At 39.5% G+C, this 21,220-nt stretch overlaps 1 protein-coding gene across 2 annotated transcripts in view; it reads left to right on the top strand.

Moving 5' to 3' along the window:
* Nbas (NBAS subunit of NRZ tethering complex) overlaps positions 1-21,220 on the top strand; it is a 340,725-nt gene that overhangs the window by 232,220 nt on the left and 87,285 nt on the right. For both annotated transcript variants that reach the window (XM_071601352.1, XM_071601351.1), the window contains exons 42-44: positions 776-886; positions 9,434-9,684; positions 10,559-10,893. In XM_071601352.1, the coding sequence (XP_071457453.1) occupies positions 776-886; positions 9,434-9,684; positions 10,559-10,893 (697 nt within the window). The remainder of the gene's footprint in view (positions 1-775; positions 887-9,433; positions 9,685-10,558; positions 10,894-21,220) is intronic.

The following is a 21,220-nucleotide window of genomic DNA, read 5'->3' as shown; positions in this document are numbered from 1 at the left end:
CTTCCTGTTGACCACCTCTGCTTAGTTAATGCTTGTTTCAGCCTCCAGCTCAAGTTTGTTACTCTCCTATTCCTATTGTCACAGCATTTAGTGGTCTTTTTTTTTTTTAAACTCTATCCCCATGATATTTAACTACCAGTTCACATCTCATATCATCTAGTAGACTGTGAGTTCCTCAAGAAATATCTTGTTTATTTTTATGTCCTAAATAACCAGCACAATACCTGTCACAACAGAGAAAACATGCTTACTGAGTAAGTAACTATGGCTTCTCAGAGAGCTACCTCACTGTAAAGATATACTATTTGCAGAGGCTCTAGAATCTGGATCAGAATTTTTTAACCTCAGCATTACTGACATTTTGACTGGATAATTCTTTCTTGCGGGGTGATGGGTAGGCCTGTCCTATGTATTGTAGGGTGTTCAACAGCATCTCTAGCATCTGCCCACTAGGTGCCAATAGCACCCTTCCCATCCCCCATTTGTGACAATCAAAATATTTCTAGACATTGTTAAATCTTCCCTGGGTCACAGAAGTACTCATAGTTGGGAACTACTGGTCTAGATTAATTCATGGTAAATTGCTGTGTACTCGGTCGAAAAGGAACAATCAGATTCCTTGGAAGTCGTTTTCTGAATTCTTATAAAATGGCTTTTATTAAGGGCTGTAGTGACTACCCTCACAGCTGGAGAGCAATCCCAATGAAAATTGTTTTTGCTGATTAAGGTAACGTGTTCCTTTTCTCTTTCCTGTGCATGGTGGACATTTCTAAAGGACTCTTGAAGAAAATGTCTACAACATTGCTCTTTCTCTGGCACAGCGGTATAGCATCTCCCGTTGGGAAGTTTTTATGACCCATTTGGAGTTCCTGTTCACAGACAGTGGGTAAGCATGAAGTTCATATGAATGTTTGTCCATGCTTCTCTTTTCAGAGTCTATTAGAAAAAAAATCTTGAAGTTACAGCGTACAACTTCAGGTTTACTTCTCAGCTATAATAGACTACTTTCCTAGTACTCTCTCCCTTTCACATTTGTGATATACTAATGTTAAGCAATAGCCTATTAATGTTTTTTAGTAATAAGAGCCTTGAGTTATACTTTACTGTTCATTTATATATTCATTCAGTTTCTGTTGAGACTCTTCACATTGTTAGTAGGTATACAGTGGTGATTCACAGTGTTAGTAGGTATACAGTGGTGAGCAAAAGCAGGCATCCTGGTTGTCTTGGAACATAGGGTATCAGTGAGAGACGACAATCAAGTAGTGACATAACCAAATGTGAAATTAAAACCAGGACAGGTACTATGTAAGAGAGCCCAGTTATGCGATGTGGCATAGTTAGGGAAGGCTTTCCTGTGGAAATGTTGGTTGAGTTGTGTTATGATCTGGCTATGGTTTGAGTGTCCCCAGGTGCTCATGTATTGAAATTTAATACCCATTGTGGGTAAATAAGAGAATGGGATCCTGCTATGGTGTTTAGAGGGTAGGACCTTCAAAAATAGATCAGGATTAGATAAGATTGGATGGAGTCCCCATGGTTAAATCTGGTTGCCACATAAGAAAAAAAGAGAGGGGCCTAAGGATATAGATGCACATGTGTGCTGCCTGTGATGCTGTATGCAACCTAGGAACTCTACCAGCAAGAAAGCCATTGCTAGATGTGGACCCTTGAGACCCCAGATCTGTGAGCTAAGTAAACCTTTTCTTTATAAGATAGCCTGCCTCAGGAATTTCATTATAGTAATGCAAAATAGACTATTACAAGCTAAGACCTAAATATTGAGTCAGAATTGATTACAAGGATAAAGGAATCATTTCCTAGGTAGACAATATGGTAAGTGCCAAGGCCCTTTGAGGAACATGATGAGTCTAAGAGCCTGGCAGAGGAACAGGGTAGGTGAAGTCCAGTGAGTTGAGATCGTGGCACAAAATGAGACAAGCCAGACGATGCAGCAAGAACATGGAGGTGTCAGCAAGGGCTGTTGACTTCTTTGTAAGAATAGTAGGCTATTTAGATAGTAGGCTATTTAAGGATTTGGATGAAGGACGGGAAGATAGTATGACCAGATTTTCACTTTAAGATCACTTTCATGACTATGTTGAGAAAAGATTTGAAGGAAATCAGAATAGACATATACAGACTATTTATGGCACTATTATACAATAGTCTGCACCACAGGTGACCATAGATTGGAGTACGGTTTTAAAAGTGTAGGTGAGGCAAAGATGGGTTTGAGATATTTAAAAGGTAAAATAGATGGAACTTAATATATTAATTAACAAGAATAAATTAGATATAAAGGCAAATGAAAGGGGAGACATCAAGAATCATCCCAGCTGGGCATTGTGGTACACACATGTAATCCTGGCAACTCTGGAGGTGAGACGGAAGGATCATGTGTTGGAAGCCAACACTGCTGACTTAGCAAAAACCTGTCTCAAAAAGAATGGGGATGTAGGTCATTGTCCCTATGTTCAATCCCCCCCCCCCCCACTCTCATCCCCAGCTTTTTACTTGGTCCACCTTTTGGGTGGTGGCATCATTCAGTGAGATGAAGCACTCTATGGAGGTCAACAGGGTGGAGAGGGGAAGAGAATGAGAAGTTTTATGTACTGAAACACCCCCGTCCCCAAAAAAATGGCAGTCAGCTGTTGGAACTTACCGATTTGGAATTCAAAGGAGAAGGTGAGGCAGAGGAACTGGCTTGGGAGTTATGTGCATGTCGCTGGTACAGAAGCTGTGTGTGTGTGTGCTCTGGAGAGGAGTGTATGGTCAAAGAGGCAGGCTTGAAGCAACCATGAGGGCCTTCATAGTAGCTGGTCGAAAGCTGCTAGAAAAAGGAATTAGGGGAGAGCAGTAGGATGGGAGGGGGAGAACAGGAATGGTGCTGAAGGGTATCGTGGCCAGAGCCTTTTAAGAAGCAGGGAGAACTGAGTGGGGTCAAATCCTGCTGAAGGGTCAAGAGATGCTTATGATGTTGCATCTTTAATTATTATTAATCAGTGAAATTTTAAGTACTTCATTTTAAGTATTCATCAGGTTACTACATGGTGACACTGTTATCTATGATAAATACTGCCCTGGCCTCACTATTTTTGAGGCATAGTAATATGTTCAAATAAATGTTTCTTCTGATGTGCATATTGGCATTTAAAAAAATATCATGGCATTTTGTTAATTCTTTTTTTTCTTTGTTACATAAAAGGATTCCATATCTGTAAAAACAGGAAGCTTCATTGGTCTCCGAATATATTATAAATTATCAGGCAGTCGAGTAATGTACAAGACTGTTCCTGGCATATCATTATACCTGATAGCAGTGTGATTATGCAGATGCACAGCAATTACAAACCAGGAAATCATTAGCTCCTGGCATCATTAATTGTGAGTGGCAAAGCATTTGATATTGATTTAGCAAGTATGTTAGGTCCTCAGTGTTCTTTACTTAAAACCCTTTGCCTTACTGTTCAAACTTTTTTTTTCCTTCGTGGACTGGGAATTGAATCCAGGGCCTTGCACATTCTAGGCAAGCACTCTGTCACTGAGCTGTAACTCCAGGCCTTTTTAAAAATTTCATTGAGACAAGGTCTTGCCAAATTGCCTGTGAGGTTCTGGAACTTGTGGTCTTTTTGCCTCAGCTTCTTTTGTAACTGGGGCTACAAGTGTGCATCACCTCTTCCAGACAACTAGTTAATCAAACTTGGTAATCTGATTATTAGAAATCAGCCTTGTTAATACAAAAATTGCCCATCATTAATTAGTTGAATTAATAGTAAATTAGTAAATAAAACTGTTCCTTTAAAAAAAAATCACCCCCTCCCCTCCATGGAGTTCATTCCCCTGTCATTGTACCTTCTCCCTCCTCTCTTGGTGGACTTGGAGGTGTGACCCCCACAGCAGCTTCATACCCAGGTGTGGTGGAATGTCCTCAGCCTGTAGAGTATGAGCCCTCCAGTCAGATGGCTAGATCAGATCCCACTGATGTCATCCTATCTCTGTGTCCTTAGACCAGAACATTCACTTCGCTGAAGTTCATTTTCTTGACTTTAAGGAATAATAACAATGATTTAATGGTAAAAAATTTAACCTACAGCAGGCAATGCATGATTAGTGCCTCACTAAGGGCGGTTATTCCTTGTATCTCTCCTATCAGAGTTCTCATAAACACCCATACTTGAGTTCCTGGTTTCTTTTCCCCCTTCTTATACTGTTTAAAGCCATATACTGCTTTTCCATGGTCATGCCTGAGTCACTTGGAACTGCTGGACAGTCTCTCATGGCTGCTTAGTCCTGCTGAAGTATGTTCTGCCCTGAGGCTCGAGGTGGACTTGTCACTCACTGCAGATTTAGTATCCATTTCACCCTGAGGCTGCACTAGACATTGGTGGATCTTACAGACAGCAGGAGCTGTCAGCGGGCATGTGACCTGATGGGTCAGCATGGGATTTGGAATCAAATCAAGTTTTAAGGTCCAGTGCTACTGGCCAGACCCACCAACTGTACAGCCTTTTGAGTGTTTCCTAATTCTCTTAAGTCACTGTTTTCTTAGTTATAGGGACTATTATTCTTACCCTGGAGGATTGTGAAGATTGGATGAAATCTGTGGAAATTGTGTAACTAGGTGATTCTTTCAGTACTCTTCTGGTTATTTCTCTTACTGTAATTTTTGTTAATTTTGCTGACTCCATGAGTGTCTCTCAGTTTTGGACACAGGATCCTTTTAAAATACTGGAGTTACGTGTCTGATATACTAGAACTATATCTATTAATGTTGTTGATGGTATTATTTAGTATCTTTGTATTCCAAGCGCAATGTGCTGAGTCACATTCTTGTCCCCATGGAGCTTATAACCTAATAGGGACCCCTTCTTCTCCTCCCTGTCCCCTAAAATAGCCCAAAAGTAAATTGCAAGTTTAGTAAGTAGCATAAAAAGGGTTTCTCTTCACAGGGACCCTAGATGTGCTGTGCTATTTTTCATAGTGAATTTTGTATTCTCTAGGGAGGATTCATTCATCTCAAATGCAGAGATGGGCAAGAACATGGTGTATCTGTGAGGAGATGGAACAAACTGTAGTGTATCTGCCTTTTTCTGAGTTGAAGCAGATGAGACCAAATTTATGACTTGGGGTTGTTATTGATCATTCAGTGAGGTCTGTGTCCAGGTTGCCATGTTGTAAAGTAATCTGTCTACCTCTTCCAGGTTCCTCTCCATTGAAGACCCTGACACAATTGAGGAGGTGGTATCAGAGTGATTAGTATATGAAGGGGGGAGATTTAAAGTCATACCTTTTCCTAGAATTTAAGGTACCTCAGTTTATTAAAGGCTTATTATAACTTTGAAAATTAAAACAAAAATCCAGGACCAGGAAAGATACATATTAGAGTAGGGAATGTTGCATGTAGATATTCAGATCATAGGCCTTTCAGGGTTTTTAAATTGAGCCATAAATTTGGTTCTAATTTCTTTCTTTTTTTTTTTTTTTTTGGTCAGGGCTGGGGATCAAACCCAGGGCCTTGCATATATATGCCAGGCAAATGCTCTGCTACTGAGCTCCATCTCCAGCCCTTGATTTTTCTTTTGATCTAAGGAGAGAGAACTTGACCAGAACTGTTGTTTGTACATACACACACACACACACACACACACACACACACACACACACAAATCCACAAGGCCTTAAAAAATGAAGATACTAATTTCCATTGCTTTTAACTTGACCACTCCATTCATAGCAGAAAATGTTCTGTAAAGGAATTCATGGAGTATCAGTGTGACAGAAACTAGTCTCTGAGATATTCATTGCTGATTCTTCCATAAACTCTCTGGGTGTTTTTTTTTTTTTTTTTTTTTGAAAAGTTGGTGACATTCATTTTGCCCACATTTTCCCTCTAGTAGTCACAGGTGCTGCCGCGTTGAGGTCATCCTGAGGCATTCACACTCTACCCTTCTTGGGTTGATCCCCTTGCACGAGTAGTTGTAAGTTAGCATGCTGGTCATTCCTGTAGATTTGTAGACCTCCATGCTTTGGGACTGACTAGTCTTTGGGGAAATGGCCATAAGTACTCTACTGAACTGTCTCTCACATATACAATCTCATATGAAAATATTGGCTGTGTTGCTTTATTGAGTAAAACAGAGATCTGAATTTGGGAGACCCAACTTGGAATCAGTTTCCATCTCTTACTGGTTATGGGATTTTTATCTGTACTTTGGCTTACCTCAGAGAAGAAGAATAACAAGGTCTTCTGCAGAGAGTTACTGTGAGGAGTAAACGAGGCAATCAGGGCAGAAGCACTGGCAGGTTATTGCTAAATTCCATTTAAATCCCATCCCCTTGCCCTGCAGCCCTCTCCCATTCTCTTTCTTCCTCCTCCCTCTCACATTCTAAGAATCCCTTTCAGTTAGCTAATGGAATTGCATTATCACTCAGACTGAGTACAGAAAAATGTATTTAAATAAACTTGTTTTCTAACTTTCAATACTTGCTGATTTTGAGTCATATTTTGGGGTGATTGGCAACTTGAAGCTGTTACAGAACACCTTAATGGTGGGATTAGTACTAAAAGTTTATCCCTTATGCATCGAGTACAGCTAACGCTAGCTTCTTCCTGTAGTTAATCTTTGAAAGTTAAATATGCACTGTATGTAAGCTGCTTTATACCTAAACTTGGTTCAGGAAAATGCACTTAAACTGTTTTTAAGGGTAATCATTAATTTGATTAGTGAAAAGTCCATAGTGGTTTCATGGTATTTCTTCCTACTCTCTTGAATGTAAGTTCTTTGGAATTGTTTTCTAGGTAGAGATTTCATTTCTTGTTCCAAAGGGAAGGTAACAGCTTCTTTCAATGGAAACTATTAAAACAGCTATTGATTACTAGCATCTATAAAAGATCTCAGCACATTGTAATTTACTGAAAAGGGAGGTTTGGGTATTTATCAAGTGTCAGTAAAGGTATTCCACTATCTGTCTTGACAAGATAATTAGGTAAAATTGCACATGAGGCAAACTGAATTGTAGGCACAGAAGAATAAGTGGGTGGGCACAGGAAAAAGTAATGTTGATTGAGACAGACTAGATCCAAAATCGAGTCAAACACAGATGAACTAAATAGACTGTTATGATTTAGTCATTGTTTTCCATTTTGTGGATGAATCTGTCTTGAATACTGTTTATCAGGGTATTAGGAGTGAAGTGTGACATCAGAGCCCTTCGAGATTATTGCAGCAGTGCTTTCTGTGCTATTTCTCAAGTGGTTGTTAGTTTGGACACTTGACCTTCTTGAGTCAATGGCTGCTGTGTGATGTGTGGACAAACTTAGACTTTTGAGTCCAGATAGATCTGGATGCTTGGACTTAGGCAAGTCATGTAACCTATCTTGATAGCAGTTTCTTTAACTATGAGTTGATAATAACCCATTTTTAACTTGCTAGCCTAGCAGTCACCATAATAAAGGCAAATTTGTTTTTCTTCTCTGTTCTGCACCTTTTTCTGCTTGCAAGTCTTTGCCAATATGCATCATCTTAGCGGGGCTACATGGCTTATTTATCTCATTGTCTTCAGACCTCATTTTGCAAGTTACTGTGAGTCACTTTCCTATACTATCATGTGCAGCTTTTTTTTTTTCCCCAGAGATGACATTGCACAATTAAGAGAAAAGATAGGGTCAAGAGTATTTTCTGAACAGTTGCCGTTTCTGCTGTCCTGTTCCATAATCAGGCCGTGTGCTTTCTTGCTGTGGTACTTTGATTCATGTTATTTCTGCTTCATTCCTTTCTACAATGTCAAACTCAAGTACTTCTTTAAGTCTTCTGTTATCATTGATTTCTACTTCTGCAGTCATAGCTTTTAGTGATCTTTCTCTTAATTAGAATACAATTTTATGTCCTTTGTCAGCACTTACCATTGGTTTGCATTGTTGTTCAATGCCAAGTACGTATAACTAAACTCGATTTTCAGACCTGGAGGAGAGTTCTGTGCTGTAAATCTTTATATCCTTCCCAGAGCACAGTGCTTTGTATGTAGATGACACCTATGAGGACATCCACTGATCTATTTGGCATTTGTAAGTCATGTTATTGAATGGTTCTTTTGTATCACACACTGGACCTTGGTACTGATAAACTAAAGTTAAACAAGATATAATATGATCTATGCCATCATAGTATAATAGTTAAATATGGGTATAAAATATTTAGCATATGTCAGTGACTCAGAAGAGGCAGTGAAGGAACATTTTATAGATATTTTTGCAAATATTTGAACTGCCTTAATGGAAAACAACATTTCTCTTGAAGTGAAAGTAAAAAGAAACATTTTTAAAATTATATTTTGACTTTATAGATTGTCTCTTTTATCCCAAGAATTTTTATAGTCTCATAAAAGTTTTAAAACACAATTTATATTGTTCGTGTACAAAAACCAAACACATATCCCCTTTGGCACTTTCTAAAAATGGTAATTCTAGTAAACAGGGTATCATATTTCAGAGAGTTGCTTTAAAGTCATCTGAAATCTAACTTTCTTGCCCAAGGTCTCATTGTTGCCCCCAGATACTTTTATTTCTGCCTGTGGGAGTCTTGGAAACTGGACGTTTCTGTTAGTCTGTAGGGCTGCCTTAAGGACCCTTAAAATTGGAGCACTAAAAATGTGTGTTCTCTAGGCCATTGTGGTGGCACTAGACCTGAGACTTCTATCCAGGGACAAACGTAGACCAAAGTGGACTCCTTTCCCTTCTGACCAAAACACAGACCAAACAAACAAAAATGCTTGAATTTTTTTTTAACCCAATAAGTTAACCTTAAATGGTTTTTATTATATTATGAAGACATTTACATTAGTATGAAAATATTAAGATATGTGTTTTGTTCAAGTAGTATTACTAAAGTTAATTCAAGAGAAAATACACTTATTTCTTCTTTGCCATTTTATTTGAACACAGTATAAAATTGGGATCTATAGAATATCAATTCAAGACTCTCAGTTATAACACTTATGCCTGAAAGTTTGGACTTTTTCTTCCCCTCACTGTTTCCTGAATTCTTGAAATAAGGTTGTAGTGTTTCTATACTGAAGTGCAGATTTAAATTTTTTTCTTGTGACATGGGTAAATGATTTACAGTGGAAGCTGACAGATCTTGGTTTGTATTCTAGCTGGGAAGCATTGAACAACCCTTCTGATGCAGGGACGCCCTCCTTCACAGGGCTGCTGGGCCCGTAAGTGATATGAGGGTCGTGCGGTGCAGTGGTCAGCATCCGACATGTGTTGTTATCCTCTCTTAACAGCTTCCTGGATCCTGGTGGCTGAAAGTCTTTGATTAGGCAAGAGGAAGGGATCTGAATGAAGTCGACTTTCCAGCTGAGTTTTAAAAAATTATGCTGTTGGATAAAGGAACCAAATCTCAACACTTTCTTTGGCTCTTAATTTCAGTTTGTCCACAGGAGAAATTGAAAAGCGGGCCCAAGCCCTTCATCTCCTCCAGACTTTGAAGACTGATCCTGAAGCCTTTCAGAAGCACATGGCCAAGTATATTTACCCCACTATTGGTGGCCTTGATCACGAAAGGTTGCTGTATTATTTCACTCTTCTGGAAAACTCTGGATGTGCAGACTTAGGTAGACATGCCATTAAGCCAGAAACCCACATTCGGCTGCTGAAGAAGTTTAAAGTTGTCGCATCAGGTAGGATGCTCATGTCACTGCTCAAACATGGTTTTTTAAATTAAATCTAGGGATTAATTTTTTGTACACAATTAGATTTATATACACAGAATATTGAAGTTGATCAGCTGTAGTTACTATTCTGTTTTTTCAATTCCTTCACTAACAGCTGAGGGGATTAAATATCAGAAAAAGTAAGAGACCTATTGAAAGTCATACAGTAAGTTCTGATAAACCTAATACTTAAACCCACAGCTTCAACTCCTGTTCCAGAGGTTTATCCCTGTTTCCATTGACTAAGACATTCAAGTTCGCTTCAATGGAGCCTATTTAAAAATATGCATGAAACACTTGAAAAAGAGCCTTTGCATCTTTGATAAATTGTGGAAATCTTTAGAATAGGGTCCCTGTGCTCATAATTAAGAAATTAAACATGCTAATACTACTGTTAAATCTTTGTGATAAGTTGCATGGCACTTTCATGTCTATATTTATTTGATATTCATAACAGCTTTGAGAATGTATTTCAGATTTTTTTTTTCCACTTACAAAGGAATAAGGGCTAAGATCAATCCCTGTCTATAGGTAGCTGGTGAAATGCTAGATAAATAACAAATATAATGCAGTCTGGAGAAGACTTAGGACTTGTGGAAGCCTGGAGAGGTGAGAAGATACTGCCTTCCTGAGTAGTGTACACATGAGAAAACTGAAGCACACAGAGTGGCCTGTCTAGGATTGCAGAGCTGATCAAGTTTCAGCTGGGACCAGTTCTCAGATCTCCTCAGATCTTCTGATCTTTAAATGAAACCAACTGTCTAGTGTAAATGGGAGATTGTTTCTGTGTGTGTGTGTTTATATCTGAGTGAACCACTTACCCACTTTCTTTTCTCATTAGGTCTTAATTACAAAAAATTGACAGATGAAAATAAGAATCCTCTTGATGCATTGGAGCCAGTTCTTTCAAGTCAAAATATCTTATCTATTTCCAAGCTTGCTCCCAAAATCCCTGCAAAGGAGGGACTGATGCTTTTGCCCAGCTCTCTGTACACTGTTTGGTTACAGAAGTTATTCTGGACTGGAGACCCTCACCTCATCAAGCAAATCCCAGAGTCCTCCCCAGAGTGGCTTCATGCCTATGATATCTGCGTGAAATACTTTGATCGCCTCTACCCAGGTGACCTCATTGCTGTGGTGGATGCGATTACATTCTCTCCAAAGGCTGTGGCCAAGGTAACCAAAAGATAGAAAGTATGTTGAGTGGTTTAGAAGAAATGAAAATTGTTTTCACAGTCTGTAGATATGTTTTTATTTCCTTGAAGTAGAAAATGATTGCTTGTCCTTTGATTTTTTTTCCTTTCTTTTAGTTTTTTATTATTTTATTTATTTTGCTAAGCATGAGGTTTTAATTGGGATCATTTTTCTCTATTACAGATTTTTAGATAGTGAAAATCAGATTCACCTGTTCTAACTTACATGGTTTTTTTATACATATTATAGTTTTTGATGATATCATTTTAAAATACATTTTCAAGGGTAAAGAAACTCCATTGTTAAGCCAAGAGTACCTTTATTCAGAACTCACACTAACAATTTGTCTGTATTAAATTGAGCCCTTAAAAAATTTCACATTGAAAATCACACAACATATGGCTTGGAGATAGATAGACACTGCCTATCACATTTTCCAATTTTCCATGCTCAGATCTGAACCCTTGGAGTTGATCTTAATAGCTGCTCTCAATCCCTCAGCAATGTGTACTTTCCCTCAGAAGAGATGGCGGAGGTCCTTCTCCCCTTCTCTCACTCACCCAGGTTTTATTGCTAGGAAAATATCCTTTCTCATTGCTTGGGCCCAGGGTGTTCTCTCTTATGGAAAATCTCCCAGCCTCTACAGAAAGTTGTTGTCTCTGGAATGCCTTTTTAAAAATAAAATCTCCTTTTGCCCATCTTTGCTTTCTCCTTACCCCAAGTCAGCTTCATTATAGTTAATAGTATCCTGGAAATTGGATAATTACAGAGAATACAAACCATTCATTTGAAGGTTGGCAAAGGAGTGGATCAAACATCTGTGGAGAAGGCTAGGTTTTACCTAACTAGATGCACAGTTGTGTATAACCAAAGACTTCTTTTTTTTTTAATTGTTGTAACCCAAGTAATTTAATTAACAACTTGGTTTCCATTTTATTAAGCACTACATTGAAAAGGAGATAAACATTTTTGTTACTTTCAAGAAAGAAAGTAAGAATTGTTTTAAAGGAAGATGCTATGGTATATTTGAAAAAAATCATAAGTTTGGAGTCATGCAAATCTGGCTTTAAACTCTGAATCTGTCACACATCAGCTATGTAGTGTGGCCTCAGGTCTTCTGCCTTTTCCAAGGCAGAGTCAGGGCTGAGTAATCTGTGAGGAAGATAACATTATTACTCTAACTTTATAGACAAAAGCTAAGTTGGTAATGAGGAGCCACAAATTGAACTCGAGGGAGGCTGACTTCCTCCATAGCCTTTATGTCTCGTCACTGAACTGTGCCACCCCTCAAAAGTCATAGAACAAATCATTGGAGCCAGTCTAGAGACAGGTAGGGTGCGATGGTCAGAGAACCCCAAGCATTTCAGACCCAAAACAACAGACGCTCCTGGGCTATGTCCATAGTAAGGCTGGGTCCAAATGAGAGAGGCCATGCAGGAGCCTGGTAATATATGGGAACGAATAGATCCATGTGGTCAGTTTGTATCCTAGAAAAGTAACCGCAGAGCTGGGGCCTAAACCCTGGCTGAAAGGCAGATAAGCAAGGAGACAAGCCGAGGCAATGGGGGAGTCCCCTCCTAAGGCAGTCTCTCAGCCCCACTTCAGGCTAAAGGAGGTTTTAAATATTTTATGTGGGTGTAGGACTGGTTAGCGAAGGCTATATGCTAATTTGAGCGTGTATATGAAGGTATGTGTCTTGACAGTTTTAGACCTTCCAGCAGCAATTACTTATTAATGATTGAACCCTGTACCACAATCTTAAGTTTACTTAGAGTTTTAGCTGTTATTTATGTTTTGAGTCTGATGATTTTAAGTTACAGCACATTTTCATGGCTTCATCTAATTGTAATCTTGCACTTTAAGATGTCTACCAACCGAGACTGGCGGGTCAGGCCCAGTGGCCTGCCAGCGTGGTACACACGTCACCCCAACTGGAGTAGGGGCAGAGCAGATCCTTCGCCCACGCCCGGATCAGGCCCTGCCGGTGTGGTGGTCACGTGAACCCAATTGGAGTGGGGGCGGAGTGGAACCGCCACCCGTGCCCACAGGGTGAGCAGACCTGTGACCAACCTGCAGATTAGGCCCAGGGGTCCGCAGGCGTGGTAGGAGGGGCAGGGCAGATCCGCCGCCCGGGCCTGCAAGGTGGGCAGACCTGCGACAGACCGGCGGATCAGGCCCAGGAGCCTGCCGGCGTGGTACACACACCACCCTAATTGGAGTAGGGGCAGAGCAGAGTCGCCGCCCGTGCCAGGAACAGGCCCAGCGACCTGCAGGCGGGGTAGCCACGACACCCCAATTGGAGTAGGGGCAGAGCAGAGCCACCACCCGTGCCCGAAAGGTGGACAGATCTGCGACCGACCAGCGGGACAGGCCCAGTGGCCTGCCGGTACGACAGACACGTCACCCCATTTGGAGTAGGGGCAGAGTAGAGCCGCCGCCCGCGCCTGCAGGGTAGGCAAACCTGCAACCGACCGGCGGATCAGGCCCGGTGGCCTGCCGGCGTGGTACACTCGTCACCCCAATTGGAGTAGGGGCAGAACAGAGCCGCCGCCAGCGCCCAGAACAGGCCCAGTGACCTGCCTGCGTGGTAGTCTCGACACCCCAATTGGAATAAGGAGAGAGCAGAGCCGCCGCCCGCGCCTGCAGGAAAGATACGCAAGCAGTATGAAAAGACAAGGAAAGAAAGGACCACAAGCAGTGCAGGTCAACACAACTTTAGAAGAGGTAACAGCTGCAGCAGATGGAATGTCAGATAAAGAATTCAAGATATACATGCTTCAGATGATCTGGAGTATCAAGGAAGACATTAGACAGCAAAATCAGACAATGAAAGATCACTTCGACAATGAATTACGCAAACCAGGAAGCAAAGGATCAACTATACAGGGAGATAGAGGTTATAAAAAACAAACAGAAATCCTAGAAATGCAGGAAGCAATAAACCAACTTAAAAACTCAATGGAGAATACTACCAGCAGAGTAGAACACTTAGAACATCAGACAATGAAGACAAAGTATTTCAACTGGAAAAGAACATAGACAGCTCAGCAAGACTGTTAAGAAACCATGAGCAGAACATCCAAGAAATATGGGATAACATCAAGAGACCAAACTTAAGAGTCATTGGGATACAGGAAGGTACAGAGCTCCAAACCAAAGGAATGAGCAGTCTATTCAATGAAATAATACGAGAAAACTTCCCAGACTTGAAGAATGAGACAGAATCCCAAATCCTAGAAGCCTACAGGACGCTGAATGTGCAAAATCATAAGAGATCCACACCTAGACACATTATAATGAAGATGCCCAACATACAGAATAAGGAGAGAATTTTAAAAGCTACAAGAGAAAGGAAGCAGATCACATTTAGGGGTAAGCCAATCAGGATAACAGCTGACCTTTCAACACAGACTCTGAAAGCTAGAAGATCCTGGAATAACATTTCAAACACTGAAAGAAAATGGGTTCCAACCAAGAATTGTGTATCCAGCGAAATTAAGCTTCAGGATGGAAGATGAAATTAAAACCTTCCACGATAAACAAAAGTTTAAAGAATTCGCAGCTAGAAAACCATCTCTTCAAAACATTCTCGCCAAAACATTACAGGAAGAGGAAATGGAAAATAACAATGAAAACCAACAGTGGGAGGTAGGACAGTAAAGGGGGGGAAATAATCAAAGAGGAAAACAAACCATGTTTAGTAACAGAAATAAACAAATATGGCTGGAAGAACAACCCATATCTCAATAATAACCCTAAATGTTAATGGCTTAAACTCACCAATGAAGAGACACAGGCTAGTAGAATGGATCACAAAACAAGACCCAACAATATGCTGCCTACAGGAGACGCATTTGATAGGAAAAGACGTACATAGGCTGAAGGTGAAAGGTTGGGAAAAATCATATCACTCATATGGACTTCGGAAACAAGCAGGAGTGTCCATACTCATATCAAATAAAATAGATTTCAAGCCAAAGTTAATCAAAAGGGATAAAGAGGGACACTACATACTGCTTAAGGGAACCATACACCAACAAGACATAACAATCATAAATATTTATGCCCCAAACAATGGTGCAGCTATGTTCATCAAACAAACTCTTCTCAAGTTCAAGAGTCTAATAGACCACCATACAATAATCACGGGAGACTTCAACACACCTCTCTCGCCACTGGACAGATCTTCCAAACAAAAGTTGAATAAGGAAATTATAGAACTCAATAACACAATTAATAACGTAGACTTAATTGACATATACAGAGTATACCACCCAACATCAAGCAGTTACACTTTTTTCTCAGCAGCACATGGATCCTTCTCAAAAATAGATCATATATTATGTCACAGGGCAACTCTTAGACAATATAAAGGAGTAGAGATAATACCATGCATCCTATCTGATCATAATGGAATGGAACTGAAAATCAACGATAAAAGAAGGAAGGAAAAAGAATACATCACTTGGAGAATGAACAATAGGTTACTGAATGATCAATGGGTTATAGAAGACATCAAGGAGGAAATTAAAAAATTCTTAGAGATTAATGAAAACACAGACACAACATATCGGAATCTATGGGACACATTGAAAGCAGTTCTAAGAGGAAAATTCATTGCTTGGAGTTCATTCCTTAAAAAAAGAAAAAACCAACAAATAAATGATCTCATACTTCATCTCAAAATCCTTGAAAAAGAAGAGCAAAACAACAGCAAAAGAAGTAGAAGGCAAGAAATAATTAAAATCAGAGCTGAAATTAATGAAATCAAAACAAAAGAAACAATTGAAAAAATTGACAAAACTAAAAGTTGGTTCTTTGAAACAATAAACAAAATCGACAGACCCTTAGCCATGCTAGCGAAGAGAAGGAGAGAACTCAAATTACTAGCATACGGGATGAAAAAGGCAATATCACAACAGACACTTCAGAAATACAGAAGATAGTCAAAAACTATTTTGAATCCTTATACTCCAATAAATTAGAAGATAGTGAAGGCATAGATAAATTTCTTAAGTCATATGATCTGCCCAGATTGAGTCAGGAGGATATAGACAACCTAAACAGACCAATATCAATTGAGGAAATAGAAGAAACCATCAAAAGACTACCAACTAAGAAAAGCCCAGGACCGGATGGGTATACAGCAGAATTTTACAAAACCTTTAAAGAAGAACTAATACCAATACTTTTCAAGCTACTTCAGGAAATAGAAAAAGAGGGAGAACTTCCAAATTCATTCTACGAGGCCAACATCACCCTGATACCTAAACCAGACAAAGACACTTCAAAGAAAGAAAACTACAGACCAATATCTCTAATGAACCTAGATGCAAAAATCCTCAATAAAATTCTGGCAAATCGGATACAAAAACATATCAAAAAAATTGTGCACCATGATCAAGTAGGATTCATCCCTGGGATGCAAGGCTGGTTCAATATACAGAAATCAATAAATGTTGTTCACCACATCAATAGACTTAAAAATAAGAACCATATGATCATCTCGATAGATGCGGAAAAAGCATTCGACAAAGTACAGCATCCCTTTATGTTCAAAACTCTAGAAAAACTAGGGATAACAGGAACATACCTCAATATTGTAAAAGCAATCTATGCTAAGCCTCAGGCTAGCATCATTCTGAATGGAGAAAAATTGAAGGCATTCCCTCTAAAATCTGGAACAAGGCAGGGATGCCCTCTCTCTCCACTTCTGTTCAACATAGTTCTCGAAACACTGGCCAGAGCAATTAGACGAAAGAAATTAAAGGCATAAAAATAGGAAAAGAAGAACTTAAATTATCACTATTTGCAGATGATATGATTCTATACCTAGCAGACCCAAAAGGCTCTACAAAGAAACTATTAGAGCTAATAAATGAATTCAGCAAAGTGGCAGGCTATAAAATCAACACGCATAAATCAAAGGCATTCCTGTATATCAGCGACAAATCCTCTGAAATGCAAATGAGGACAACCACTCCATTCACAATATCTTCAAAAAAAATAAAATACTTGGGAATCAACCTAACAAAAGAGGTGAAAGACTTATACAGTGAAAACTACAGAACCCTAAAGAGAGAAATAGAAGAAGATCTTAGAAGATGGAAAAATATACCCTGTTCATGGATAGGCAGAACTAATATCATCAAAATGGCGATATTACCAAAAGTTCTTTATAGGTTTAATGCAATGCCAATCAAAATCCCAATGGCATTTCTTGTAGAAATAGAGAAAGCAATCATGAAATTCATATGGAAAAATAAAAGACCCAGAATAGCAAAAACAATGCTAAGCAGGAAGTGTGAATCAGGCGGTATAGTGATACCAGACTTCAAACTATACTACAGAGCAATAGTAACAAAAACAGCATGGTACTGGTACCCAGACAGGTGGGTGGACCAATGGTACAGAATAGAGGACACAGAAACCAATCCACAAAACTACAACTATCTTATATTGGATAAAGGGTCTAAAAGCATGCAATGGAGGAAGGATAGCATCTTCAACAAATGGTGCTGGGAAAACTGGAAATCCATATGCAGCAAAATGAAACTGAATGCCTTTCTCTCGCCATGCACAAAAGTGAATTCAAAATGGATCAAGGAGCTTGATATCAAATCAGAGACACGCCGTCTGATAGAAGAAAAAGTTGGCTACGATCTACATTCGGTGGGGTCGGGCTCCAAATTCCTCAATAGGACACCCATAGCACAAAAGTTAATAACTAGAATCAACAAATGGGACTTATTCAAACTAAAAAGTTTTTTCTCAGCAAAAGAAACAATAAGAGAGGTAAATAGGGAACCTACACCCTGGGAACAAATCTTTACTCCTCACACTTCAGATAGAGCCCTAATATCCAGAGTATACAAAGAACTCAAAAAATTAGACAATAAGAGAACAAACAACCTAATCAACAAATGGGCCAAGGACTTGAACAGACACTTCTCAGAGGAGGACATACAGTCAATCAACAAGTACATGAAAAAATGCTCACCATCTCTAGCTGTCAGAGAAATGCAAATCAAAACCACCCTAAGATACCATCTCACTCCAGTAAGATTGGCAGCCATTAGGAAGTCAAACAACAACAAGTGCTGGCGAGGATGTGGGGAAAAGGGTACACTTGTACATTGCTGGTGGGACTGCAGATTGGTGCAGCCAATTTGGAAAGCAGTATGGAGATCTCTTGGAAAGCTGGGAATGGAACCACCATTTGACCCAGCTATTCCCCTTCTTGGTCTATTCCCTAAAGACCTAAAAAAGCATGCTACAGGGACACTGCTACATCGATGTTCATAGCAGCACAATTCACAATAGCAAGGCTGTGGAACCAACCTAGATGCCCTTCAATAGACGAATGGATAAAAAAAATGTGGCATTTATACACAATGGAGTATTACTCTGCATTAAAATATGACAAAATCATAGAATTTGCAGGGAAATGGATGGCATTAGAGCAGATTATGCTAAGTGAAGCTAGCCAATCCCTAAAAAAACAAATGCCAAATGTCTTCTTTGATATAAGGAGAGTAACTAAGATCAGAGTAGGGACGAAGAGCAGGAGAAGAAGATTAACATTTAACAGGGATGAGAGGTGGGAGGGAAAGGGAGAGAGAAGGGAAATTGCATGGAAATGGAAGGAGACCCTCAGGGTTATACAGTGGAGGGGGTAGAGAGAGAGGAGGGCTGGGGAGGGGGGATGGTGGAGGATGGGAAAGGCAGCGGAGCACAACAGACACTAGTATGGCAATATGTAAATCAATGGATGTGTAACTGATGTGATTCTGCAATCTGTGTATGGGGTGAAGGTGGGAGTTCATAACCCACTTGAATCAAAGTGTGGAATATGATATGTCAAGAAATTTGTAATGTTTTGAACAACCAACAATAAAAAATTAAAAAAAAAAAAAAGATGTCTACCAACCATCTGAAACTGGATGGCATAATCTTTTGTTCCTATGTTTGTATTTTTCTGAGGAGAAAATGCCTGGCTGACTCAGTGAAGATGAGGTCAGTCAGTTTTTGTTGCTTCCTCTTAGCTCAGATGGTATATCCAAAGCATAGATGTTTTTTGTAGCTGTTCTCAAGAGAAGGTTTTCTATCGTCAGGTAGATATATATAGAGTGTTTAGACTACTACATCTAGAAGTAATTTTTGTTAGTCTAGCTATAGTATTTGCTTTCATTTTATTAATCAGCAAGCTTTTAATTTTCTGATCAGAGAGGAAAAGTGTAAAATTTAGATAAATGTTTAAAGCCACACACTGCTGTCCTATATATAGAGAGAGAATATAAAAATGAAACACAACCCACACATGTCAGAGGACACATTTGGAAGAGGAAATGCAGCTGGATTTGTCCAGATCTGCAAAACACCAGATGTTCCCACAGCTTGTACATGATGTTAGAAATGTAAAATAAGTGTGTACTATTCATACAGTGTTCAGTTTTCAAATGTGTACTCACATTTAATTCAGAACCAAATTTTCAGAACTAGTAAGCTTATTCTAGAGTACATTAAAAAAAAAAAAAACCAGTAATCAATTATTCAGATACTGGAAGTCAGGAATATCCCAAACCTTGAGTGCCCAGTTCAGGTAAATACAGCAGGATGGGCTCCCCGCACTCCTGGTCACAGCCATTTAGTTAACACTCACATCAGCAGGATTCTTAGAAATTCTGGGGGCAATACTCACAAACCAATATTAACGTCTTGTTGCAAGAGAATGATTTTCACGTCATTTGAGATGATGAATGTGCAAAAGGGAAAAGGACACAAATGTTTAAAGTCTTTTGCTGCAAACCCAAATTGTTTTATGTGATCCGGTCAGGTTAGAATTGCTCTCCTATTGTTTATCCAACTCGGCATTAAAGAAATTATCATGGAAAGGACAGAGAGCAAGTTAATAGGTGGTAAGTCTAGGAAGACAGAGAAGATGAAAGGCAGGTCTAAACAGCATTGCTCGGTTCAGCCCTGATGTGGTTAGGTACGGGAAACATCTGTGTAACCACTGCCCTTGTGTTTTCTACTTTCTCTTGGTTACTAATGTGGCCACATCCATAGGTAGGACATTACTCCTGTCACTTATGAAATCTATCAAGTTTGCTGGAATTCTTTAAGTACCCTTTGGTGTCGATGGAATTTTAAAAAGGCCTTCTAGTATCTTTCTCAGAGCTCCTTAACCTGGAATGGGATAGACATTTCCTGCTCCCCTCACCCCTGGTCCCTCAGGTACCTCGAGTTCTAGCTCGCACCACTCACAAGTCACTGCGGTTGTAAACCACTGTTCCTGGTGGGAACATGTTGTCTCTCCTGAACTGGAGCATAAAAATGGCTGGAAACCGCGTATCTGCCAATCCTCTGGCCTTCGGACACCAGTTCTATTGATAATGAAGCCCCCATCTGTCCTTCCTTGCATCTTTCTTGTTTTCTCCCCTTCTTCCTCCTCGTAGTCCCCTCTTTGGGGTTCTGCCTCTGAAGCTATGGAAACAGTAGAAGGGCATCTTTCATATTATAGCTGTTCAAATTCTTGAAATAAGCAACTCTTTGCTCTTTTATCCTATTATTCCAACATCTTGGCATAAAAAATTGGGGAGAGTAAAGTTTGTTTAAAAACAAAACAAAACAAAACAAAAACATGATTTGACCTAAAGTTTACTTCTCTCAAGGGGTTGCATTGTAACTTGAGTCTCTGCTATGCTAATATTGTCTTTTAACTAAGAATAGAAATGTCTTTCACCATAATGATTAAGTGGTCTATATAAAAATGTTTAGATAAAGAGATAAAGTGTATTATCTAATTGCTTAGAATGATACATGACATGGGGGTTGGGGAGGGTTTACTAGGGAAGGAACCCAGGTCCTTCCATATGCTAGGCAAACGCTAAACCACTTAACTGCCCTTTTTGTTTGTGGTATTAAGGATCAAACTCGGGGGTGCTTCACCATTGAACTACATACCCAACACTTCTCTTTTTTTAAATATTGTCAACAGACTTTATTTTGTTTTATTTATTTTTATGTGGCACTGAGAATTGAACCCAGTGCCTCACACATGCTAGGCAAGCACTCTACGAAGGAGCTACAACCCCAGCCCCTTATTTTGAGACAAGGTCTCGTTAAGTTGCCCACACTGTCATTGAACTTACAATTCTCCTGCCTTCTGAGAGCTGGGATTATAGACATGCACCACCAGACCTGGATTGACATATAATTTTCTGATGCATGAATCAAACGTAGTTTATGTAGTTTCATATTGAACATGAGAAGTTCAGGTTTAGCTATGTTCCATACCTCAGTAGTT

This window comes from Marmota flaviventris, chromosome 14, assembly GCF_047511675.1.
Source record: "Marmota flaviventris isolate mMarFla1 chromosome 14, mMarFla1.hap1, whole genome shotgun sequence".
Classification (NCBI taxonomy): domain Eukaryota; kingdom Metazoa; phylum Chordata; class Mammalia; order Rodentia; family Sciuridae; genus Marmota; species Marmota flaviventris.
Note: the sequence above shows the minus strand (reverse complement) of the source record. Positions and strands in the feature narration are given on the sequence as shown.